Below are 27,139 nucleotides of genomic sequence, written 5' to 3'. Positions count from 1 at the left end.
AACATTAAAGTTGGATGGAACAAGCGTGTCCAATCGAGAGAGATGAGCTGTAGAATATAAATGTTGAGTTGAGGCATTTCTCTAGGAAAAGAGAGGGCCAACCTGGGCAAATATAAACAAAAAACATACATTTAACCCCATAGCGCTTAATGATGGACACTGCACGGCATGAGCGGGTGTAATGCTCATTGCCGTGCAGTGTCCGTCATAGCTTTGAACTGGTAAAGCGTGTAAACACGCTGTGCCAGTTCAGTGCCGACAGCTGTCTGTGACAGCTGAGCAGCACAAGAAGGGGTGCAGGGACACATGCCGTCGGTCTCTGCACCCAGATTGCTGCGATTGGTCAGTCAATCTGACTGACCGATCACAGCATGATGGAGCAGCAGACGCTGAAATATCAGTGCCGGAGCTCAGCGCTGCCAGTGGCTAAGCTGCGGCACTAAACAGCCAGGAGTGGTGTCAGCGCCGCTCCTGGCTGTTAACACTCTGAATACTGCGATCGAGAGCAATCGCAGTGTTCAGGAGGCAGGCAGAGAGCTGGGAGCTCCCTCTACCTTCAGGTCGGTGCCCCCGTGACATAATCGCGGGGGCCCGACCGTTGCCATGGTGACCAGGGGTCGTCATGACAACCCCCAGGTCACCAAGCGATGTATGATGCCCCCACACAGTGTAATGCCCCTATTATGCCCCTGTAATCAGGTGACCGGATGTAACACACAGACAAACACAAACCCTCTAACAGTATTTTACTCTATGTGTGTTGGTCCGGACACACATAAGCCATTATGTTCTCTGACGTGGAACACATAACTACAGGCATGAGCAGATGAGCAGTCACGGGTACGAGTTGCTCGGCAGCAATCCTTTTTTCTGGCGTTTCAGTGTAAAGCGCATCACTTCCAGACATGCACACTAAGGGATGAACATTATCGGACCTCTAGCGCATGAGAAGGAGAAATAGCGCAGGCGCTGTACATAATTCTAGACAGACTCCATTCTATATGTCCTATGACAATTCACCTCTAGGGTTTCCTAGTCTGGGGAGTGGTTTTGGATGAAGTGGGATATTTAAACATGGACACCTGGCTATTAGGCACACTATGCTGAACATCATGAATTGCCCCCACACAGTGTAATGCCCCTTATGCAGTATGTATGATGCCCCCCACACAATGTGATGCCCCTATAATCAGGTGACCGGATACAACTCACAGACAAACCCTCTAAACGTATGTTACTTTATCTACTGACAAGGGTGATGGTCCGGACACATATAGGCCATTATGCTCTCCGGCGTGGAACACATAACTACAGGCATGAGCAGTCACAGGTATGAGTGGCGCGGTGGCAATCAGTTTATCTGGCTTTTCATTTCCGGGCATACACACTAGGGGATGGACATTATCGGACCTCTAGCTCATGAGAAGCTCATGACTCCATTCTATATGTCCTATGACAATTCACCTCTATGAATGGGAATGGATCTCCTAGTCTGGGAAAAGGGTTTGGATGAAGTGGGACATTTATACATGGACACCTCGATATTAGGCACACTATGCTGAACATCATTATCAATCAAGCCTCCGGATGAACCTGTTGTGGAAATGCGTTGAGGCAGATTATTGAAACATTCTCTAAGAGTTAACTAGGGCTTCTGAGGGACAATGACCGGTGATCGGGGTCGCCATTGTCGTTCCTTAGGGCGCCAACCTCCGCGACTCGGCAGTATCAGCTTTGCATAGGGTACGGTAGTGACTGTATCAATCATTCGCCAGCCCTGCCTAATAGGCTTTTGTACATTGCAGGCACAGACACCATTATTAGGCATTTAAGTATCGTAGTAACTAGGCAGCCCCATATTATTGAGCACTTGGGGAAGGAGGGGCATTGAGCCGAACTTTGTCAAACCTTCTTAGATTCCATGTTTGCTTTTGACAGCAGCAAGTGGTTAAACTGCCAGGGTTTGTATAGCAGCCGCATCTGTGCCATCCCTGCGGTGTACATCTATGTTTTGGTGCCCAAAAGAGTTAATGTCTTTTAAAACAAATGTTTAAACATGTTAAAAAGTAACAGAATGTGTCTGATGCTTTTTGCATGTTTTTTTCTTTTTACAAGAATTGTTCGTGCCAATTTTCTTTTGAAACATTTTAATATCTGCTTTTTTATGGAGTTTTTCTTGTAATATAGGAAAGCCTAAGGCCAGAAATAAACCCCCGAAAACACTGTACATGGAAACTTTGATATCAAATAACTCCTGTCTTGGTGTCCTTACAAACGAGCTTTTATGCCTCAAACTTCTGTGTGTGATTCAGACATGAGATCTAATGTGATAGAAGATGACAGTCTGGCAAAGACAGGAAACATATACACTGCTCAAAAAAATAAAGGGAACACTAAAACAACAGAATATCACTCCAAGTAAATCAAACTTCTGTGAAATCAAACTGTCCACTTAGGAAGAAACACTGATTGACAATCAATTTCACATGCTGTTGTGCAAATGGAATAGACAATAGATGGAAATTATTGGCAATTATCAAGACACACTCAATAAAGGAGTGGTTCTACAGGTGGGGACCACAGACCACATCTCAGTACCAATGCTTTCTGGCTGATGTTTTGGTCACTTTTGAATGTTGGTTGTGCTTTCACACTCGTGGTAGCATGAGACGGACTCTACAACCCACAGAATTTGCTCAGGTAGTGCAGCTCATCCAGGATGGCACATCAATGCGAGCTGTGGCAATAAGGTTTGCTGTGATTGTCAGCATAGTGTCCAGAGGCTGGAGGCACTACCAAGGAGACAGGCTAGTACACCAGGAGACGTGGAGGGGGCCGTAGGAGGGCAACAACTCAGCAGCAGGACCGCTACCTCCGCCTTTGTGCAAGGAGGAACAGGAGGAGCACTGCCAGAGCCCTGCAAAATGACCCCAGCCGGCCACAAATGTGCATGTGTCTGCACAAATGGTTAGAAACCGACTCCATGAGGGTGGTATGAGGGCCCGACATCCACAGATGGGGTTTGTGCTCACAGCCCAACACCGTGCAGGACGCGTGGCATTTGCCACAGAACACCAGGATTGGCAAAGTCGCCACTGACGTCCTGTGCCCTTCACAGATGAAAGCAGGTTCACACTGAGCACATGTGACAGACATGACAGAGTCTGGAGATGCCGAGAAGAGCGATCTGCTGCCTGCAACATCCTTCAGCATGACCGGTTTGGCAGTGGGTCAGTAATGGTGTGGGGTGGCATTTCTTTGGAGGGCCGCACAGCCCTCCATGTGCTCGCCAGAGGTAGCCTGACTGCCATTAGGTACCGAGATGAGATCCTCAGACCCCTTGTGAGACCATATGCTGGTGCGGTTGGCCCTGGGTTCCTCCTAATGCAGTACAATGCCAGACCTCATGTGGCTGGAGTGTGTCAGCAGTTCCTGCAAAATGAAGGCATTGAAGCTATGGACTGGCCCGTCCGTTCCCCAGACCTGAATCTGATTGAGCACATCTGGGACATCATTTCTCGCTCCATCCACCAACGTCGCGTTGCACCACAGACTGTCCAGGAGTTGGCGGATGCTTTAGTCCAGGTTTGGGAGCAGATCCCACAGGAGACCATCCCCAACCTCATCGGGAGCATGCCCAGGCGTTGTAGGGAGGTCATACAGGCACGTGGCGGCCACACACAATACTGAGCCTCATTTTGACTTGTTTTAAGGACATTACATCAAAGTTGGATCAGCCTGTAGTGTGTTTTTCCACTTTAATTTTGGGGGTGACTCCAAATCCAGGCCTCCAATGGTTAATAGATTTGATTTCCACTGATGATTTTTGTGTGATTTTGTTGTCAGCACATTCAACTTTGTACAGAACAAAGTATTCAAAGAGAATATTTCATTCATTCAGATCTAGGATGTGTTATTTGAGTGTTCCCTTTATTTTTTTGAGCAGTGTAGATGGCCGGTGGTGATGTAGTCAGTGACGGACTCTGGACAAACATGTTTCTAGAGCCGTAGTAGAAGATGAAGATGTTGTCCTCATCACGAAGTGGTTATTTCTCATGTCATGTGTAATGAATATCTCCTGCAGTATTGCTAATGCCGATTCCAGTGTCTGTAAATGAGACGAGAATTAGCATTATGTAAGATGAGTCTATGAGAAACGTATTCAGCTGCCGACTCCGAGGAAAAAAATGCTTGTTGTAATAGGTTTTATTATTAGATGTAAAGAAGAAAACTAGATACTGTAAAAAATAAATCTCCTTTAAATATTTCCCTTATTATCTCCAGTAATTGTATTATTACACATGATTTTTATGATGTTACATCGGCTCATCTTTTGATTCAGGTTTCTACAATATCGGATCCTCTCAGTGAAGATCTTCTATATAAGAGAATTTTCCTGATTTACCCATCGAAGATGGATATGAGCAGAGACAAGATAGTTGAAAAAATATTACACCTCACCCTAGAGATCCTCTTCCGGCTTACTGGAGAGGTGAGAGATTCTGATGACGTCACATTACATCATTATCTATGGAAATAACAGATGGACAGAACTGGAGAGGTGAGGACTCTGGAAATGTCTGTAGTGAGATTTATTAATGTGTCTCTCCATAACCAGGATTACACAGTAGTGAAGAAGACCTCTAGTGAGCGCCATCAAGACCATGTGTCTGAGGGATGGAGACGATCCCTGAGCCCAATCACGGGGCTTCCACTTCACCACCTGATAGATGAGGACATCAATGACCAGAAGATCCTAGATCTCACCTACAAGATGATTGAGCTGCTGACTGGAGAGGTGACACAGATGGGAGTATTGGGACATTTTATAGTAAAGCTATGAAGGGATCAGGGGAGTGACGGTATCATTGTATGTGTCAGGTTCCTATAAGGTGTCAGGATGTCGCTGTCTATTTGTCCATGGAGGAGTGGGAGTATTTAGAAGGACACAAAGATCTGTACAAGGACATCATGATGGAGGTTCCCCAGCCCCTCACATCACCAGGTAATAGACAGGACTAAATACACACGGCCTATAATTATCTGTATCTAAAGAATGAATTCATTCCCTTTGTGTTTCCTCCAGATCTATCCAGTAAGAGGACAACACCAGAAATATGTCCACATCCTCATCTTCCACAGGACTGTAAAAAAGAAGATCCCAATATTACTCAGGATCATCAGGTAGATGGAGAGAAGGTGTCATGAGATCTCCCCTATTATGTGTAGACTAGTGATGAGCGAACGTGCTCGCAGCTGCTCGGTACTCTCCCGAGCATCTCACTGTTCGAGAAGCTCGGCGAGTACTTTCTGGATTTTCGGGCGGGAGCTCGAGTCCCCGCCCTGCATGTTTGGCGCTGTTTTAACAGCGAATAAACTTGGAGATTGCTTGCCTCTCACTGTAATGCCGCTGCCATGTTAGTTGTGGCATCGCAGTGATTGGCTGGCCGCATAGAGTCATCGGGTCTATATCAAACTCGGTGACCTTATGCTCGTCACAGTCTATCCTTCAGACAGGCAGAGTAAGGAGAAGTGCTGCTGAGCTAGGGAGAGAATTAGTATCTTATTCATGAGGTATTAGGTATTCCACAGCTATGTATACCCATCTGAACTAACAGTCCTTCTAAGGACTAATGCACCTGCATATATTACTGGTGATAGCAGAAGTTAGGCAGGCAGAGTTTGTGGACACTGTATACAGCAGAATAGGGTCTGCTGCTGCTACAGATATCCATAGCCCTAGATATCAGGGCTATTTTTTTTGCTCTTAATCCTGATTATTTGCTTAAACAGCAATGCCGTACACCATTTTACTGCTCCATTTGCTTGCTAACAGAATACAGAACCTAAAATATAACTTTTAATAATATATTGTTTTTAAACCAATTAACGTTACCGATATTACCAAAATCCATGCATACCCATTACATGGGCACAAATAGACTAAAAATAAACGACCAAGGGTCGTACATCAATTGTCACCACAAAAAGACAATAGTTAATGTGAAAGTTTGATAATGAATGCTTAGTGACAGTGGTCACCTTACTAACTGGACCATAAGAAATAGGAACAATCTCACCCACAGTCTTCAATGTCTCTGGGGTTGAGGGATAGAATAGCCTGTATAGGGCCTAATAGAGTCTCTCCTCCTGCTCCATCTAACTGGGACCCTGCTGGTTGTAAAAAGTCTATTACTGAATGGCTGGTCCACTACTTGCCCCTTATCGACATTGAAGACTGTGGATGAGATTGTTTGTTTCTATTTCTTATGGTCCAGTTAGTAAGGTGACCACTGTCACTAAGCATTCATTATCAAACTTTCACATTAATTATTGTCTTTTTGTGGTGACAATTGATGTACGACCCTTGGACGTTTATTTTTAGTCTATTTTTGTCCATGTAATGGGTTAGCATGGATTTTGGTAATGTTTGGTAATATCGGTTTTAATACAATGTATTATTAAAAGTTATATTTTAGGTTCTCTTTTCAATGCTGATTTTGATCTAATATGAGAATACGAAGTAACTGAGTGGCACATTCCATACAGTATATTTTTTTGCTTAATCTACTTTAGCAGAATACAGACGGATTTTTTTCTTATTTTGTTCACATTGCTGTACTGTGGAAGCAGAGAAACTTGTCCATCATCAGACGTGATCCGATATTACTGCGGTAATAATAGTCAAATTTTTTAGAGTGTGGCAAATATTACACTCCAGTTCAAATGCGCAAGGGACGGGGAAGTGGCTGTGATGCTGGTGGTGCACATAGAGGCCAAGGCCATGGGCAAGATGAAACTGGGCCTGCTGAGGGAGCACAAAAATCATGCACATCATGTCGAACTACCTTCCTGTCCCAATTTTTAGGGGGCCGCGGAACACCACTCTTGAAGCCAGACCATGTTAAAAGGTTGTTGGTTGGATAGCAGATAATGCTTCCAGACAGTTTGCCACCACCACACTGTCTTCCACATGGTCCAGTCTCAGTAGCCATGAGTCTTGACCACATATTCCTCACCCTGATCCTCCTTCCTTCCACCATGCCAAGTGCCCGGAGAGAAGTGATCACACACTTGGACACTCCGAAGAGCTGTTCACTTTTCCATTTATAGATTCTGGCCTCTTGACTGACCCGCTTCAAGCGGGGCAAGAGGAGATTGCATATAGCGATGCCCAAATATTTGAGCAACCACGGTTACACACAGGCAACGGTGGGAAAGTGCAATTACTGTCGCAAGAGGTGGATGATGATGATACACAATTGCCAGCAAGTCAGGTTGAGGCCCAGGGTGCGTACGTGGAAGACGAGGTGGTGGACGATGAAGTCACTGACCCAACCTGGCAAGGTGACATGCATAGGTAGGAAAGCAGCACAGAGGGCGAGGGAGGTGTAGCACCACAACAGGCAGGAACAAGCTGTGGGGTGCCCACAGACACAAGGTGGGCAACTGCTCCCCGGAACACCAACACAAAGGAAGTTGCCAGTCCAACTTAGGTCTTCCAGAGTCTGGCTTTTTTTTTAAAGACTGTCCTGCTAACCCCAAAAAGACCATTTGCAACATCTGCAAGGGGCACAAAACTACCAGCCTGACCACCACCAGCATGCTCAAGCACATGACAGAAAAGCACCCGTCAAGTTGGGCCGAACGCCAGGGTCCAGAAATGGTGTCTGCAGGTGACATCACTGCCTGTTCTGCTGTTGTGCGTGCACGCCAATCCTCTGTCCATGGCGCAGGCGAAGATGCCTCCTCCCCTGCACCTGTCGTTGCACACTCGCAACCACGTCCTTGTCTAAGCTTTCAGTTGTCCCTACCGCAGTCCTTTGAACGCAAGCGAAAATACGTAGCCAACCACCCACAGTCCACAGCCCTAAACTACCACATTTCTAGACTGCTTGCACTTGAAATGTTGCCTTTTAGGCTCTTGGATACGGAATCTTTCCATAACCTAAAAGCGGCTGCCGTTCCTTGGTACTCGGTCCCCAGCCGCCACTATTTCTCCAGATGTTCCGTCCCCGCCTTACACAAGCACATGTCCCAGAACATTACCCGTGCCCACAACAACGCAGTTACTGGGAAGGTCCACCTAACCACGGACACATGGACAAGTGCTTGTGGCCAGGGACGGTACATCTCGCTGACAGCACACTGGGTTTATATATTGAAAACCGGGATCCTGTCGGACCCTGGGATGGAACACGTCCTCCCGACGCCTAGGATTGCTGGCAGTGGATCAATCAGGGTCGCCCCCACATTCTACAGCTCCTGCACCTCCTCCTCCTCTTCAGCCTCCAATCTCCCAAATGACCATCAGTCGGAAGCTGGAAGCTCTGCAGCACTGCCTCGGCCAAGCGGCAACAGGCTGTGCTGAAGCTAATATGCTTAGGGAACAAACCGCACACCGCTGCAGAGTTGTTGATAGCTGTAACAGAGCAGGCAGATCTGTGGCTGTCACCGCTGAACTTACAGGCAGGCACGGTCGTGTGTCACAATGGCCAGAACCTGGTGGCGGCTCTGAAGCTAGGCAACCTCACACACGTACCATGCTTGGCCCATGTGCTCAACTTAGTGGTTCAGCGGTTTCTCAAAACCTACCCGGATCTGTCTGATCTGCTTGTGAAAGTACACCACATGTTTGCCTATTTCCGAAAGTCACTTACAGCTTCCGTCGCCCTCGCCGTGCTTCAGCAGCATTTACAGCTTCCAGCTTACCGACTTTTGTACGATGTCACCATGCATTGGAACTCAACATTGCAGATGTAAGGAAGGATTTGTGAGCAGCAGAGGGCAGTTGTTGAGTACCAACTTCAATACGACCGTCGGTATTCAGGTCAGCCTCCGCACATAAGAGCTGATGAGTGGGCATGGATGTCTGACATCTGTGCTGTCCTCCAAAACTTTGAGGACTCCACCATGATGGTGAGAGGCAATGACGCCATAAGTAGCGTCATCATCCCGCTTCTCTGTCTACTGAAATGTTCGCTGCTCACAATTAAAGAGGGGGCATTGCTGGCGGAGCACGATGAGATGGAGCAAGCAAACATACAGGGTGATACCGCACAGCCCAGCCTCATCTCATCTCTACTCGGATTGGGTGATAAGGAGGAAGATGAGGAGGAGGAACAGGAGCTGTTTTCCTGCGCTACAGACGGTACTACCCACACAACAGTCATACCGTCTGTTCAGCGTGGATGGCCTGAGGAGAGGGAAAACGAGGTGGAGGAGGAGAGCATGGACAGTCGTCCTCTTGGTCAGGACAGGGAAGACTTGGCTGTTTGCTGTCTGGCACACATGGCTGACTTTATGTTCATCTTCCTTTCCCATGACTCTCGCGTTGTACACATTTTGGGTGACGGTAATTACTGATTGGTCACACTTCTAGACCCATGCTACAAGGAGAACGTTCCTTGGACAACCGAGGAGTATAGGCGAAGGAGACACAAATACGATGCAGCAGAGGCAGGGCAACACTGTCAAAGGTGTGGGACATTTTTCTCACACACTCCCAGCGCCCAGGCCCTGATGCACGGGGTACTCTGACAAGGAAGGAAATGTTTTGGAAGAAGCTGAAGGAGAACCTTGCCAATCGTACCAATGTACTCCGTGATTCCTCAGTGCCTTATTACTATTGGGTATCCAATCTGGACACATGGCAGGAACTGGCTCTCTACGCCTTGGAGGTCCTGGTCTGCCTTGCCGCTAGCATTTTGTCAGAGTGGGTTTTTGCTGACAGGCTGACTGATCAAAATGAACAAGGGCTTGATTGGGCTAGACTTCTCAACACCACTGGATGATAGTGGAAAATAAAGTCAAATCCAGTGGCTTTTTTTGGGGGAGGGTCTATTCCCATGCACATTTTTACACTCAGACGTGGGTATACGCTTCCTGATTTTTTTTCTATTTTCTGTTGTCCTCCTCCTCCTTCTCATCCTCCACCACCATATCACCAGGGTTACCGTGATGCAACACCCACTTAATTTTTTTAAGGGTGTTTATGATGCCAGTAGGAAATTTTTTTTAGAGGCCTACCTCTAACATTCGGTATGTTATACAGTATGTTCATACTGGGGTAAATGTTTTTCAGCCCATGCACTTAGTGCATGGTTATTACCAGTATAGGAGACCCACTCCTTAACAATGATAACAATTTTTTTAATGGGGACCTCCTTGACGTCTCTTCAAAGGGGTATTGGAGTACATCCTAATTTTTGGCAGCCATTGAACTTGCTGCATATGCAGCAACAGTATAGGAGACCCACTCCTTAATAATGGGAACAACAAAGCATAGCCGGCTGATGGCCCTCTAACAATAGTAAAGGCCGCATGATGGCCTTGTAAAAATAGGCTTTGTGACTTTCACAGTCCCTCCTTCATCAATGAAACAGAATGTGTCTGATCATGTCTCACACACCACATGACCAGATAAGGTAGTAAAATGTTACAAATACATTCACCGGTACATGTAATTTTATTTTTCACCATTGAAAGCAATGCAAAAGTGCAAAAACACTGTGTGGAGCAGTATTTTTGTTTTTGGTTAATTATTTTGCCTTATAAAGAAGTCTTTACCCTGGAAAAAATGTTCCTTAACATTTTTTCCAGGAAAATCCATTTTGGCTTTGTATTTATATGTTTTATTGTGAGTCCGTAAAAGTGGCGTAATACTCTGACAACATTGTTCACAGCAGTGACCTGGGAGTCAGAGATGCTTCAAGGGGTCTACCCCATGCTGTTCCCATACCATTTTAGCTCTGTTCCCATCAATTTGGCTCATTTTTAGGTGCCCTCCAGACTTCCAAAAATGCTCGGGTTTCCTATTGACTTACATTGGGCTTGTTGCTCTGGTCGAGCACCTGAGCATTACGATTTGCTCGTCCTGAGCAACGAGCACCCGAGCATTTTAGTGCTGTGTAGACGGCTGTGAAGGTCTTGTGTTCGGTCTTGTTTTATCCACCAGTATTATATGGTTTATACTTGTGTAATGATAACGTTGGAGATGGCAGGATTAGAGCTGATCATAGATGTGACTTCTCCATCTGTCTGTGACTTGTACAATATTTGTTTCAGGGTGAAGATCTGACCCATATTCATACTACAGAGACATATGTGAGGGAGGATGAGAGTTGTAAAGAGGAGATTTCTACAGATAACCGCCCAGGTGAGTAGCAACCACTAAATGTAGAGAAGTCACAGATAGTGTTGAGCAAATTTGTTTGGCAAATGTTTGTAAGTTTCAAATTCGGCATTAAATATGGCACATTCGGATTTGTGATCGCAAAGGCGAGCAAATTTTCTTAAAATCGGAAAAGTTTGACGAATTTGCGCGGGACTGCGAATACAGAGCAACCACGGCATTTTGAACAGTTTTGTTAGCATAGTGCAAGTGTATGATGGGCGGTGACATGTGCCAGGTGAGTGTGGGGGCTGTGGAGAGCTTAGAACAGGTCAGATCAGCTTTGCACTGTTTTTTTTCCTGTGGGCGGTAACTTTAACTGAGTAAAGCGCGGCCAGCCAATCATAGCACAGGAAGCATCTACACTGTCCAGACATAAGGGCTTCTGCAATTGGCTGCAGAAATCACATGTCCTCTCAATATAAAAAGCGGCCATGTTCCCTCAGCGCCATTATATCCATGTCACTGCTGGAGACAGACGCAGCTCAGTGTTCTCCTGTGTAATGAGAGATATTAGCTAGATAGATGGGCGCTTGTGTGGTAGTCAGATAGTGTAGATAATTCCTGGCCTGTGTACCTCTACAACCGCTGGTGCAGCACATTTTTGGTGTTCTTGTGCAAGTACTGAGATTCTGACAGAAACAGAGGGCCCATGCCATACAATAGTGCTGTGCACCGCTGGTATAAAGCTCCATGTCTCCGTATACCTTGAATCCTTTTTTGCACTTACTAAATGAAAAGGTGCATTGCACTTGCTTGATCACATTCGCGTGTTTGATATTGTGCTCTGCACAGTCTGCAGAGCTTCTTATTGCAGAGCACAAAATCATTTTTTTCTTCTGTTGCTATTGTGATATTGAAAGCTGTGTGCACTAAAGTATTTTTTAGTGTCAGATACTATTTTAGTGGAGTTGAACTTCAGGTGGTTTCAGAGTAAAAAAATTTTTTTTTTCTCTTGCTATGCCCAGTCCAAAAAATATTTTTTCCCGTGCCAAAAGTCATACTGTGCTATAAGCCAGCTACTACGTCAGTGGCGGTCAAAGTCAGGTGGACGCAGAGGTTATGTTGAGTAACCCAAAAATATCTTTTGCTCTGAGTAAAGTGATACAGCTGGCTAGATCTGAGTTTGAAATATTTTGAAGCATATATTCTATGTCATACTGGCCTCATCCACATAAAAAAAAAAATGTCTTCAGTTCCTAAAGTAATACAGCAGGGGACATCTCAGTTTGAGATTGTTTGGAGAATATCTCGTAGGTTTTATCGGCCTCATGCACACTAACAAATTTCTTTTGTCTGTTAGTAGCGTTATACGGCAGGCCATATCTTACCTTGTCATTGAGTGTCGCTGAAATCCAGGTGTGTGCTGAGGTATTCCACAGGAAAAAAACATATTTTTCTTTAGTTAATTGCGTGCTCCTACCACTGTATCTGACCAACATGAGTGGGAAAAAGAGAGGGCGTGGTGGAAGGGGGAATAGGCTTGGTGTTCAAGGTGTACGTGGGTTACATGGTAATGTTAGTGAAAGCACTAGTGAACCAACACAAACAGGTCCTATCCAAAGACAACTGACAACTTATGTTAGTGGACATCTTACTGCACTCCCTTCCTTTGGAAGCCGCACAGTGATACGCCTTGTTGATAAGGCCCAGAAAGAGCAGGTGCTCCAGTGGATGGCAAGCTCTGCTTCCAGTGGCCTCTCCTCTTCTTCCTCCACTACAACAGCACACGCAGTACAGTCCACAGAGGTGGCACCCCAATTACCCATGCTTCCCCCCGCGTCACAACTGGCCAACTGACTGTAGCGAACCACAGATGGGCAAGTCTGTAGAACTCTTCACCCATTCTACACCATGGGCATCAGAAGTGTACTCCAAACAGTCACAGAGTCTAGGGGAGGAAAGCATCTGCACCAATGCCCAAAATTTTTTTAGCTTGTATTTCGGGTAGGACGAAGTAGGATCCGAGCAGGTTCCTGACCCTCGTCACTAGACGTTAACCGCAGGGGAGGGAGGTGATCCCGATGAAACTTGGATACCTGAGGCTTATGCGGACTGTACTGTGCTGTCAGGCAACAAGAGGAGAGGTGTCACTCTGAGGGCGATGAATGGGATAACATATTGCATGATGACGAGGTTGAAGATCCTACTTGGTGTGAACCCAGAGTCACGCAGCCGAGTAGCTCATCTGAGGAGGTGGAGGAGGAAGACGAAGAGGTTACATATCACCCTACGGCGCAGACACGGAGTGATGCAAGCACAAGGAGTACAGCATCCTTAGCCACAACCATGGCTGTGGCCAGCCGCGGTCATGGGCCTGCAGCTCGCAAGGGCAGCAATGGTTGCCTAGCATGGGCCTTTTTTGTCACTGCAAAGGATGAGCCAACTCACGTTATCTGCAAACTTTGCGATAAAAAACTCAGTAGAGGGAAAAACTGCAATAATTTGACTTACTACATGCATGAACGTTCACATGCTCAAACAACATTCTTTACACTGGGAATCTTACCGCGCTGAAATGCGCACCAGCGCACCTCAACAACCTTCAGCTGCCCCATCAAACGCATCCGCTGCTTCTTCCTCCTCCTTTACCGTGCCAAGTATTGTCACGCAGGCCTCCCATCGCAGAAACTCTGGTTCTTTTCCCGCTCCAGTCAGGCTGACTGACAGCTCCTTCAGCTGTAACGGAAGCGGACACGCCTGCTGTGTTTGTTTCACCTAGCACACCGCATGTTTCTCAATCCACCGTAACATCTGTGCCTCACTCCCGCTCCACCAGTTTTTCTGGTTCACCATACTCCGCCCTCTCTCAGCACCTTAGCCAGCCCTCGGTTCCGCAGTTGTGGTCACGTAAAAGATTGTTTCATCCTACGCATGACAAAGCTAAGAGGTTGAACTCCACCATCTCCAATCTGTTGGCCACAGAAATGCTGCTTTTCCGCCTGGTAGATACAGACGGTTTCCGAAAACTGATGGCCATCGCAGTCCCCCAGTACCAGTTGCCCAGTCTCCATTACTTCTCTAAGAAAGCTGTGCCTGCACTACACCAGCATGTCGCAGACAACATCACCCGTTCCTTGTCTAACTCTACGTGTGCCAGGGTGCATTTCACCACAGACACCTGGACGAGTAAGCATGACCAAGGGCGTTACATCTCGCTGACTTGGGCACTGGATGACTCTGGTGGCTGGGGGGCAAGCGGGGAAGGGGCTGCTCAACAAATCTTGGAATCCCCAAGGCTTGCAGAAGAAACCTGTATTTCCCACTTCCTCTACTGCTTCTGCATCCTCCACCTCCTCTAGGGCCTCCACCTGCGTGCTTAAACTCTGCCTTAACGAGACACTTGTTCCAAGGGTGCTAAACGAATGCACACCACCTCCATACTGCACAGTCAGGGCTCACCGTAATCAGGCAGTCTTCAAATTAATATGCCTTGGAGATCGCAGTCATACAGGTGAAGAGTTGTGGGCAGCTCTCCGGGCTCAGTTTGAGCAATGGCTGTCTCCGCTAAGCCTAGAGCCAGGGAAGGCCGTGTGCGATAACGGTGCGAGCCTGTTAGCGGCCCTAGGCCGAGGCAAGCTCACACACGTGGCTTGCATGGCTCACATCCTCGACCTGGTGGAACAGTGATTTCTCCACCACTATCCTGGCCTGGATGAGCTGCTTCACAAAGTATGGAAGCTGTGTGCTCACTTCCGCCGTTCGCACCCCTCATGTCATTGACTTGCATCGATACAGATGTCTTTGTCCGTGCCAGTTAACAGGTTGATCTGCGATGTGCCGACGTGGTGGAATTCCACTGTGCCAGCAGCAACGATCTCTGATGCAGTATGTCATGACGTATAGCTTGGGGCAAAGCAGTATGGACTTGGGGCATATCACGTTTGCGGAGTGGGAACAGATTAAGGACCTCTGCACCCTTCTGCACGGTTTTGAAATGGCTACTAAACTGGTTAGCGCTGACGATGCCGTCATCAGCATCACTATTCCGGTCATATACATGCTGGAGCAAACTTTGACTAACCTGCGGCAGGAGGTGGTGGCCCCAGAAGAAGAGGAGGATGCGAAAGGGATACCAATTTCTCAAATTTCCAGACTGTCGTCACACAGGCGAATGCCAAGTGATGGTGGATTACAGCGATCGAGGGGGTTTGGTGATACCAGGCAATCTGTTAGTGAAGTTGCAAGAGCCGAGGAACTAATGGAGGAGGAAGAGGTGATGGGCGAGCAGCTGTCAGAGGATGAAAAGGATAATAATTCCCTCTCGTTTGAACGTGTTTGAATGTGATTGGCAGGAGGGGACGGAGGAAACAAGCATCAGTGTTACGCAGCCCACAATACAGCCTGGCTTTGGACGTCCTGGAAGAGCCCTCCATATGAGTGCCTTATTGATGCACTATCTGCAACGTAATCCCCGTATAGCTAGGATTCAAAATAGTGCTGACTACTGGGTTGCCACTCTGTTAGATCCACGTTATAAGAGTCAATTTTACCAGATGCTTCCCGCCCTGGAAAGGGACGCGCTTATGTTGGAGTATCGAAACAAGCTTTTAAGCAACGTTAATAGAGGTTTTACCCAAGATAACAGTGAGGTACACAGTGTGCATCGCAGCAGTAGTCTTTCAACCTCCGGCATGTCAGTTCGTCAATGCCAAAACATTAGCAGCAGCAGAGTAAGTGGCAGAAGCAATTTCTGGGAGTCCTTTCACACTTTTTTTGCACCAGCACAACAGAGTACAAGTCTGACACGTGGTGAACGACTGGAGAGGATGGTGGAGGAGTATCTAGAGCTTAATATGAATACCATCAGGGAGGATTTTGACCTTTTTACATTTTGGTCTTCAAAAATGGATGAATGGCCTGAGCTCGCCTCTCACGCCTTGGAGGTTTTATCATTCCCAGCAGTCAGTGTTCTCTCTGAATGTGTCTTCAGCGCTGCTGGTAGTGTCTTGACGGATAAGCGCACCCGGCTGTCCCCTGCAAGTGTAGACCGCCTAACTTTCATCAAGATGAGCAAGTCATGGCTCTCCAAGGACTTTTGCACCCCAATTGCAGACTGTACATTGCATTGATCTCTTGAAATTGCAGTCTGTGATATGGCTTCTGTGCCTGCTCTTGCTGCTGCTGTTGCTGCAGGTTTTAGGCCCTAATTTTGGAAAATGCGGAGAATTCTGATTGTGTCTCCATCCATTGGGTTGGCTGTAGTGGGACAGGTTTGGGTCTGCGTTAAACTACTTGTAGTCTGATGACATTGATGCCACTTCAGTGGTGTTAGGCCCTCATTTAGGGCAATGTGAACACTCCTGGTTAGGTCTCCATCTCCTGGGTTGGCTGTGCTGGAAGATGTGTGGGTCTTATTTACACTATTTCAACTGTAGCGATATTAATGCCACTTTGACGTCTGCCACTATTTTTTTTTAAATGTGGGGAATCCTGATTGGGTCTCTATCAATTGGGTTGGCTGTAGTGGAACCTTCCTGTTCTGCAGTCTAAGTTGTGTAAGGTTGCGTGCCAGTCCTTTCTGCACTCCTGATACAGACTCTGCCTGCTGCGCTCCTGATACAGACTCTGCCTGCTGCGCTCCTGATACAGACTCTGCCTGCTGCGCTCCTGATACAGACTCTGCCTGCTGCGCTCCTGATACAGACTCTGCCTGCTGCGCTCCTGATACAGACTCTGCCTGCTGCGCTCCTGATACAGACTCTGCCTGCTGCGCTCCTGATACAGACTCTGCCTGCTGCGCTCCTGATACAGACTCTGCCTGCTGCGCTCCTGATACAGACTCTGCCTGCTGCGCTCCTGATACAGACTCTGCCTGCTGCGCTCCTGATACAGACTCTGCCTGCTGCGCTCCTGATACAGACTCTGCCTGCTGCGCTCCTGATACAGACTCTGCCTGCTGCGCTCCTGATACAGACTCTGCCTGCTGCGCTCCTGATACAGACTCTGCCTGCTGCGCTCCTGATACAGACTCTGCCTGCTGCGCTCCTGATACAGACTCTGCCTGCTGCGCTCCTGATACAGACTCTGCCTGCTGCGCTCCTGATACAGACTCTGCCTGCTGCGCTCCTGATACAGACTCTGCCTGCTGCGCTCCTGATACAGACTCTGCCTGCTGCGCTCCTGATACAGACTCTGCCTGCTGCGCTCCTGATACAGACTCTGCCTGCTGCGCTCCTGATACAGACTCTGCCTGCTGCGCTCCTGATACAGACTCTGCCTGCTGCGCTCCTGATACAGACTCTGCCTGCTGCGCTCCTGATACAGACTCTGCCTGCTGCGCTCCTGATACAGACTCTGCCTGCTGCGCTCCTGATACAGACTCTGCCTGCTGCGCTCCTGATACAGACTCTGCCTGCTGCGCTCCTGATACAGACTCTGCCTGCTGCGCTCCTGATAGACTCTGCCTGCTGCGCTCCTGATACAGACTCCGCCTGCTGCGCTCCTGATACAGACTCCGCCTGCTGCGCTCCTGATACAGACTCCGCCTGCTGCGCTCCTGATACAGACTCCGCCTGCTGCGCTCCTGATACAGACTCCGCCTGCTGCGCTCCTGATACAGACTCCGCCTGCTGCTCTCCTGATGCAGACTCCGCCTGCTGCTCTCCTGATGCAGACTCCGCCTGCTGCGCTCCTGATGCAGACTCCGCCTGCTGCGCTCCTGATGCAGACTCCGCCTGCTGCGCTCCTGATGCAGACTCCGCCTGCTGCGCTCCTGATGCAGACTCCGCCTGCTGCGCTCCTGATGCAGACTCCGCCTGCTGCGCTCCTGATACAGACTCCGCCTGCTGCGCTCCTGATACAGACTCCGCCTGCTGCGCTCCTGATACAGACTCCGCCTGCTGCGCTCCTGATACAGACTCCGCCTGCTGCGCTCCTGATACAGACTCCGCCTGCTGCTCTCCTGATGCAGACTCCGCCTGCTGCTCTCCTGATGCAGACTCCGCCTGCTGCGCTCCTGATGCAGACTCCGCCTGCTGCGCTCCTGATGCAGACTCCGCCTGCTGCGCTCCTGATGCAGACTCCGCCTGCTGCGCTCCTGATGCAGACTCCGCCTGCTGCGCTCCTGATGCAGACTCCGCCTGCTGCGCTCCTGATGCAGACTCCGCCTGCTGCGCTCCTGATGCAGACTCCGCCTGCTGCGCTCCTGATGCAGACTCCGCCTGCTGCGCTCCTGATGCAGACTCGCCTGCTGCGCTCCTGATGCAGACTCCGCCTGCTGCGCTCCTGATGCAGACTCCGCCTGCTGCGCTCCTGATGCAGACTCCGCCTGCTGCGCTCCTGATGCAGACTCCGCCTGCTGCGCTCCTGATGCAGACTCCGCCTGCTGCGCTCCTGATGCAGACTCCGCCTGCTGCGCTCCTGATGCAGACTCCGCCTGCTGCGCTCCTGATGCAGACTCCGCCTGCTGCGCTCCTGATGCAGACTCCGCCTGCTGCGCTCCTGATGCAGACTCCGCCTGCTGCGCTCCTGATGCAGACTCCGCCTGCTGCGCTCCTGATGCAGACTCCGCCTGCTGCGCTCCTGATGCAGACTCCGCCTGCTGCGCTCCTGATGCAGACTCCGCCTGCTGCGCTCCTGATGCAGACTCCGCCTGCTGCGCTCCTGATGCAGACTCCGCCTGCTGCGCTCCTGATGCAGACTCCGCCTGCTGCGCTCCTGATGCAGACTCCGCCTGCTGCGCTCCTGATGCAGACTCCGCCTGCTGCGCTCCTGATGCAGACTCCGCCTGCTGCGCTCCTGATGCAGACTCCGCCTGCTGCGCTCCTGATGCAGACTCCGCCTGCTGCGCTCCTGATGCAGACTCCGCCTGCTGCGCTCCTGATGCAGACTCCGCCTGCTGCGCTCCTGATGCAGACTCCGCCTGCTGCGCTCCTGATGCAGACTCCGCCTGCTGCGCTCCTGATGCAGACTCCGCCTGCTGCGCTCCTGATGCAGACTCCGCCTGCTGCGCTCCTGATGCAGACTCCGCTGCTGCGCTCCTGATGCAGACTCCGCCTGCTGCGCTCCTGATGCAGACTCCGCCTGCTGCGCTCCTGATGCAGACTCCGCCTGCTGCGCTCCTGATGCAGACTCCGCCTGCTGCGCTCCTGATGCAGACTCCGCCTGCTGCGCTCCTGATGCAGACTCCGCCTGCTGCGCTCCTGATGCAGACTCCGCCTGCTGCGCTCCTGATGCAGACTCCGCCTGCTGCGCTCCTGATGCAGACTCCGCCTGCTGCGCTCCTGATGCAGACTCCGCCTGCTGCGCTCCTGATGCAGACTCCGCCTGCTGCGCTCCTGATGCAGACTCCGCCTGCTGCGCTCCTGATGCAGACTCCGCCTGCTGCGCTCCTGATGCAGACTCCGCCTGCTGCGCTCCTGATGCAGACTCCGCCTGCTGCGCTCCTGATGCAGACTCCGCCTGCTGCGCTCCTGATGCAGACTCCGCCTGCTGCGCTCCTGATGCAGACTCCGCCTGCTGCGCTCCTGATGCAGACTCCGCCTGCTGCGCTCCTGATGCAGACTCCGCCTGCTGCGCTCCTGATGCAGACTCCGCCTGCTGCGCTCCTGATGCAGACTCCGCCTGCTGCGCTCCTGATGCAGACTCCGCCTGCTGCGCTCCTGATGCAGACTCCGCCTGCTGCGCTCCTGATGCAGACTCCGCCTGCTGCGCTCCTGATGCAGACTCCGCCTGCTGCGCTCCTGATGCAGACTCCCGCCTGCTGCGCTCCTGATGCAGACTCCGCCTGCTGCGCTCCTGATGCAGACTCCGCCTGCTGCGCTCCTGATGCAGACTCCGCCTGCTGCGCTCCTGATGCAGACTCCGCCTGCTGCGCTCCTGATGCAGACTCCGCCTGCTGCGCTCCTGATGCAGACTCCGCCTGCTGCGCTCCTGATGCAGACTCCGCCTGCTGCGCTCCTGATGCAGACTCCGCCTGCTGCGCTCCTGATGCAGACTCCGCCTGCTGCGCTCCTGATGCAGACTCCGCCTGCTGCGCTCCTGATGCAGACTCCGCCTGCTGCGCTCCTGATGCAGACTCCGCCTGCTGCGCTCCTGATGCAGACTCCGCCTGCTGCGCTCCTGATGCAGACTCCGCCTGCTGCGCTCCTGATGCAGACTCCGCCTGCTGCGCTCCTGATGCAGACTCCGCCTGCTGCGCTCCTGATGCAGACTCCGCCTGCTGCGCTCCTGATGCAGACTCGCCTGCTGCGCTCCTGATGCAGACTCTGCCTGCTGCGCTCCTGATGCAGACTCTGCCTGCTGCGCTCCTGATGCAGACTCTGCCTGCTGCGCTCCTGATGCAGACTCTGCCTGCTGCGCTCCTGATGCAGACTCCTGCCTGCTGCGCTCCTGATGCAGACTCTGCCTGCTGCGCTCCTGATGCAGACTCTGCCTGCTGCGCTCCTGATGCAGACTCTGCCTGCTGCGCTCCTGATGCAGACTCCTGCCTGCTGCGCTCCTGATGCAGACTCCTGCCTGCTGCGCTCCTGATGCAGACTCTGCCTGCTGCGCTCCTGATGCAGACTCTGCCTGCTGCGCTCCTGATGCAGACTCTGCCTGCTGCGCTCTGATGCAGACTCCTGCCTGCTGCGCTCCTGATGCAGACTCTGCCTGCTGCGCTCCTGATGCAGACTCTGCCTGCTGCGCTCCTGATGCAGACTCTGCCTGCTGCGCTCCTGATGCAGACTCTGCCTGCTGCGCTCCTGATGCAGACTCTGCCTGCTGCGCTCCTGATGCAGACTCTGCCTGCTGCGCTCCTGATGCAGACTCTGCCTGCTGCGCTCCTGATGCAGACTCTGCCTGCTGCGCTCCTGATGCAGACTCTGCCTGCTGCGCTCCTGATGCAGACTCTGCCTGCTGCGCTCCTGATGCAGACTCTGCCTGCTGCGCTCCTGATGCAGACTCTGCCTGCTGCGCTCCTGATGCAGACTCTGCCTGCTGCGCTCCTGATGCAGACTCTGCCTGCTGCGCTCCTGATGCAGACTCTGCCTGCTGCGCTCCTGATGCAGACTCTGCCTGCTGCGCTCCTGATGCAGACTCTGCCTGCTGCGCTCCTGATGCAGACTCTGCCTGCTGCGCTCCTGATGCAGACTCTGCCTGCTGCGCTCCTGATGCAGACTCTGCCTGCTGCGCTCCTGATGCAGACTCTGCCTGCTGCGCTCCTGATGCAGACTCTGCCTGCTGCGCTCCTGATGCAGACTCTGCCTGCTGCGCTCCTGATGCAGACTCTGCCTGCTGCGCTCCTGATGCAGACTCTGCCTGCTGCGCTCCTGATGCAGACTCTGCCTGCTGCGCTCCTGATGCAGACTCTGCCTGCTGCGCTCCTGATGCAGACTCTGCCTGCTGCGCTCCTGATGCAGACTCTGCCTGCTGCGCTCCTGATGCAGACTCTGCCTGCTGCGCTCCTGATGCAGACTCTGCCTGATGCAGACTCTGCCTGATGCAGACTCTGCCTGATGCAGACTCTGCCTGATGCAGACTCTGCCTGATGCAGACTCTGCCTGCATGCAGACTCTGCCTGATGCAGACTCTGCCTGATGCAGTGCCTGATGCAGACTCTGCCTGATGCAGACTCTCCTGATGCAGACTCTGCCTGCTGCGCTCCTGATGCAGACTCTGCCTGCTGCGCTCCTGATGCAGACTCTGCCTGCTGCGCTCCTGATGCAGACTCTGCCTGCTGCGCTCCTGATGCAGACTCTGCCTGCTGCGCTCCTGATGCAGACTCTGCCTGCTGCGCTCCTGATGCAGACTCTGCCTGCTGCGCTCCTGATGCAGACTCTGCCTGCTGCGCTCCTGATGCAGACTCTGCCTGCTGCGCTCCTGATGCAGACTCTGCCTGCTGCGCTCCTGATGCAGACTCTGCCTGCTGCGCTCCTGATGCAGACTCTGCCTGCTGCGCTCCTGATGCAGACTCTGCCTGCTGCGCTCCTGATGCAGACTCTGCCTGCTGCGCTCCTGATGCAGACTCTGCCTGCTGCGCTCCTGATGCAGACTCTGCCTGCTGCGCTCCTGATGCAGACTCTGCCTGCTGCGCTCCTGATGCAGACTCTGCCTGCTGCGCTCCTGATGCAGACTCTGCCTGCTGCGCTCCTGATGCAGACTCTGCCTGCTGCGCTCCTGATGCAGACTCTGCCTGCTGCGCTCCTGATGCAGACTCTGCCTGCTGCGCTCCTGATGCAGACTCTGCCTGCTGCGCTCCTGATGCAGACTCTGCCTGCTGCGCTCCTGATGCAGACTCTGCCTGCTGCGCTCCTGATGCAGACTCTGCCTGCTGCGCTCCTGATGCAGACTCTGCCTGCTGCGCTCCTGATGCAGACTCTGCCTGCTGCGCTCCTGATGCAGACTCTGCCTGCTGCGCTCCTGATGCAGACTCTGCCTGCTGCGCTCCTGATGCAGACTCTGCCTGCTGCGCTCCTGATGCAGACTCTGCCTGCTGCGCTCCTGATGCAGACTCTGCCTGCTGCGCTCCTGATGCAGACTCTGCCTGCTGCGCTCCTGATGCAGACTCTGCCTGCTGCGCTCCTGATGCAGACTCTGCCTGCTGCGCTCCTGATGCAGACTCTGCCTGCTGCGCTCCTGATGCAGACTCTGCCTGCTGCGCTCCTGATGCAGACTCTGCCTGCTGCGCTCCTGATGCAGACTCTGCCTGCTGCGCTCCTGATGCAGACTCTGCCTGCTGCGCTCCTGATGCAGACTCTGCCTGCTGCGCTCCTGATGCAGACTCTGCCTGCTGCGCTCCTGATGCAGACTCTGCCTGCTGCGCTCCTGATGCAGACTCTGCCTGCTGCGCTCCTGATGCAGACTCTGCCTGCTGCGCTCCTGATGCAGACTCTGCCTGCTGCGCTCCTGATGCAGACTCTGCCTGCTGCGCTCCTGATGCAGACTCTGCCTGCTGCGCTCCTGATGCAGACTCTGCCTGCTGCGCTCCTGATGCAGACTCTGCCTGCTGCGCTCCTGATGCAGACTCTGCCTGCTGCGCTCCTGATGCAGACTCTGCCTGCTGCGCTCCTGATGCAGACTCTGCCTGCTGCGCTCCTGATGCAGACTCTGCCTGCTGCGCTCCTGATGCAGACTCTGCCTGCTGCGCTCCTGATGCAGACTCTGCCTGCTGCGCTCCTGATGCAGACTCTGCCTGCTGCGCTCCTGATGCAGACTCTGCCTGCTGCGCTCCTGATGCAGACTCTGCCTGCTGCGCTCCTGATGCAGACTCTGCCTGCTGCGCTCCTGATGCAGACTCTGCCTGCTGCGCTCCTGATGCAGACTCTGCCTGCTGCGCTCCTGATGCAGACTCTGCCTGCTGCGCTCCTGATGCAGACTCTGCCTGCTGCGCTCCTGATGCAGACTCTGCCTGCTGCGCTCCTGATGCAGACTCTGCCTGCTGCGCTCCTGATGCAGACTCTGCCTGCTGCGCTCCTGATGCAGACTCTGCCTGCTGCGCTCCTGATGCAGACTCTGCCTGCTGCGCTCCTGATGCAGACTCTGCCTGCTGCGCTCCTGATGCAGACTCTGCCTGCTGCGCTCCTGATGCAGACTCTGCCTGCTGCGCTCCTGATGCAGACTCTGCCTGCTGCGCTCCTGATGCAGACTCTGCCTGCTGCGCTCCTGATGCAGACTCTGCCTGCTGCGCTCCTGATGCAGACTCTGCCTGCTGCGCTCCTGATGCAGACTCTGCCTGCTGCGCTCCTGATGCAGACTCTGCCTGCTGCGCTCCTGATGCAGACTCTGCCTGCTGCGCTCCTGATGCAGACTCTGCCTGCTGCGCTCCTGATGCAGACTCTGCCTGCTGCGCTCCTGATGCAGACTCTGCCTGCTGCGCTCCTGATGCAGACTCTGCCTGCTGCGCTCCTGATGCAGACTCTGCCTGCTGCGCTCCTGATGCAGACTCTGCCTGCTGCGCTCCTGATGCAGACTCTGCCTGCTGCGCTCCTGATGCAGACTCTGCCTGCTGCGCTCCTGATGCAGACTCTGCCTGCTGCGCTCCTGATGCAGACTCTGCCTGCTGCGCTCCTGATGCAGACTCTGCCTGCTGCGCTCCTGATGCAGACTCTGCCTGCTGCGCTCCTGATGCAGACTCTGCCTGCTGCGCTCCTGATGCAGACTCTGCCTGCTGCGCTCCTGATGCAGACTCTGCCTGCTGCGCTCCTGATGCAGACTCTGCCTGCTGCGCTCCTGATGCAGACTCTGCCTGCTGCGCTCCTGATGCAGACTCCGCCTGCTGCGCTCCTGATGCAGACTCTGCCTGCTGTGCCATCTAGTCTGTCCTACTGGGTCCAGCTGCTGTGCATCCGTTGGTCTGTCTTGGAGTGGCACCTGGTGTTCATCGAGAGCCAAGTCTAACCTCACCATCAGAGGCTCTAGTGAACAGTCCGGTGCTCGCTTAGTCACGCCCCTCCAGGCTCTCCATGGTCTGTGGCACAGTGGTTCCACAAACCACGTCCGTGACAGTGCACCCTCACAGGCGGGGTCCTCTCTCCTGTTGTACCAGTTGGTGACCCCTTTTGACATGTAAAGCGCAACTGAATATATGTCACTGTCACAGTAATAATTATAGTACTTGTACTCTGGGTCAATTGATGACACTTCCCTGGTGTCTACACCTAATTTGATGTGTTTTGGCAGCTTTTGGTCTCATTTCTAGGTGTTCTCTATGCATTTTTTTTGGTCGGGGGGACCAAAAAAATGCATAGAGAACACCTAGATGGAATCCTATGGGATTCGGAAATGATCAAATAAATTTGGCGAATATCAATTTGTTCGGCGAACTTTTCTGAACCGAACATTGAAATGTTCGCTCATGCCTAGTCACCAATTCTTTTCAGATAATAGTGAAGAAAACAGCAGCACTGCTGGAATAGGTGCACAAGTAGGGTCCAAAGCCATTCAAATAGCAAATGAAACTTGGCACTTAAACAGGGATAATTTTAAAGTATTTAATTGCAGTCCAACACAGGTAGAATTGTTTCAGTCCTCAAGACCTTCATCAGTGTGTACTGCAGCTTATAAACAAAAAAATAAAAACTACAAATATCAGACAAAAACATAAAAAGTACTAGAAACAAAATGTCATAAGGTATTTATGAAATTCATAATCATCTGAAAATCCAAAACATTGCAACAGAGAGCACATAGTTGTCTAATAAGTGTGACGTATCAGACTGCTAGGAATATAGTTAAAGGTAAAAGGGAGATAAACAGCCATAAGAACATCTGCCTCATAAGGAATTATCCAATATGGACCAGCAGATATATGTAGAAACCTACCCAGTAGTGAGAGCAGGAAGTGTGACAGGCGTGGAATGCGGTATCCGCCGCTGGTTCCTAAGGTCGCCATGTCAAGGGAGGAGAAAGCCTAGTATATGTGGTCAGACCTAATATCCCAGGAGACCAATCAGGGTGAACCGCTGGTGTAACATTCCTGGAAGTGGACTGAAGCGATAGGCGGTGTCCGGATAGCAGTGACGTCACCAGAAGTGACAACGTGTCGAGCGCCTCTAGCGATTTCCTGAAGCCATAGGAGGAGGCGTGGCTGTAGAAACAGGGGGCGAGCGTGCCTTCCACGGTGCAGGATGTGCATGTCAGAGGCTACTTCATTCATTCCAACAGCAGGAAGACTGTGTACTGAGTGGGTGGAGTGCGTTCCAGAGCAGGGCAGTTTGCTTTCCACTGTGGGATGAGGGATGGAGGCTGTGCAGGACAAAATAATAATAAGCCTGGAAATGTGACAGGAGGCGAACAGGTGTAAGTGGATCAGGCTGTGGGCAGTGGAGGATGATGATCAGTGATTAACTTTAGGAGGAGCCGTTCTGCAACATAAAGAATACAAAATTAGTACCATGACAATGAAAGAAAATGGATCTCCCTTAAATAACATGCAAAAACTGTATCTCAAAACACATATACAGTATGTACACTCCAAGAGTGAAAAACTCAAGGTTAACAAGAACAATGTGGTACATCTTATGCAGTTCTCCCTAAAATTATCACAGGAATGACAAATCCTTATTGAGCCCCCTGGGGGTAAGAGTTAAAGTTCATGGATCCAAAAGGCCTCCCTTATCTTCATTAGGCGTACGCCGTCACCTCTGCGCCTAGGGGGAAGCACCTGTTCAATGACCTGGAACTTGAGTTGAGATATGTTATGGCCTAATGTAACGAAATGTTGTGGCAAGGGTAGTAGTAGATTCTTTAATCTAATTGTGGACTTATGCTTGTGGTCCTGTCATCTCACCAATGTATGCCAGACCATAAGGGCATTTAATGAGGTATTGTCACGCAGGGTGAGGGAAAGACTAAGTGCACAACAGCGGGAAGATGGGAAGGAAGCCTAAATACTAGAGAAAGGGGGAGTGGAGACCCCTAGTCAGATCTGAAAATACCCTGTCTCCCCTAACGTCCCCAAATAGGTTCCGCACCTATCGTCGTGCAGGAAACCTAATCCCTGACTGCCCCAAGCGATAGGCCCTAGATAGGTGGGGGGAAGGGATGAGCATTAGTCAGCCCCCACTGCAGCTAAAGACAAACAGGTAAACAGACAAGGGATACACTTAGCTTGAGAAGACACCAGAGGGATCACGCCAACTATCCTCTAAGTGAACTCTAATAAGACATAAGCCGACTACAAGTACTTCAGAAGGAGCCAGAGGAAAATAGAGCTATCACCGGTGACTCTGGAGAGATTCCCGTGGACCCCCACATGCAAAAAATGTAATCGATGTAACTTTTCCATGCGATGGAGTGAGTACGGAAGAGTGGATTGGAGTAAACTACTTGGGCCTCAAAGGTGGCCATATCACAGTTTGCATAATGGGGGGGGGGGCACGTTAGAACCCATCACTGTCCCTTTAGTCTGTAGGAAGTAAGTATCTTGGATCAAGAAATACATTTGAATTTCATCAAAAAGTTAATTTATTTCAGTTCTTCAATTCAAACAGTGAAACTGATATATAGAGTTATTACAAACAGAGTGATCTATTTCAAGTATTT

The 27,139-nt window shown here is 51.4% G+C and overlaps 2 protein-coding genes across 3 annotated transcripts in view; both read left to right on the top strand.

The window, feature by feature from the left end:
- The window catches only part of LOC141270496 (uncharacterized), a 462,326-nt gene that overhangs the window by 46,249 nt on the left and 388,938 nt on the right, over nt 1-27,139 (top strand). The window lies entirely within an intron of this gene.
- The window catches only part of LOC141270523 (uncharacterized), a 63,448-nt gene that overhangs the window by 2,480 nt on the left and 33,829 nt on the right, over nt 1-27,139 (top strand). For both annotated transcript variants that reach the window (XM_073680556.1, XM_073680555.1), the window contains exons 2-6: nt 4,343-4,492; nt 4,619-4,798; nt 4,882-5,005; nt 5,087-5,184; nt 11,068-11,158. In XM_073680556.1, coding sequence (XP_073536657.1) covers nt 4,415-4,492; nt 4,619-4,798; nt 4,882-5,005; nt 5,087-5,184; nt 11,068-11,158 — 571 coding nt within the window. In that variant the 5' untranslated portion in view covers nt 4,343-4,414. The remainder of the gene's footprint in view (nt 1-4,342; nt 4,493-4,618; nt 4,799-4,881; nt 5,006-5,086; nt 5,185-11,067; nt 11,159-27,139) is intronic.

This window comes from Phyllobates terribilis, unplaced genomic scaffold (genome assembly GCF_046119375.1).
Source record: "Phyllobates terribilis strain yellow unplaced genomic scaffold, ASM4611937v1 Scaffold_5__5_contigs__length_657084704, whole genome shotgun sequence".
Taxonomy (NCBI): Eukaryota; Metazoa; Chordata; class Amphibia; order Anura; family Dendrobatidae; genus Phyllobates; species Phyllobates terribilis.
Note: the sequence above shows the minus strand (reverse complement) of the source record. Positions and strands in the feature narration are given on the sequence as shown.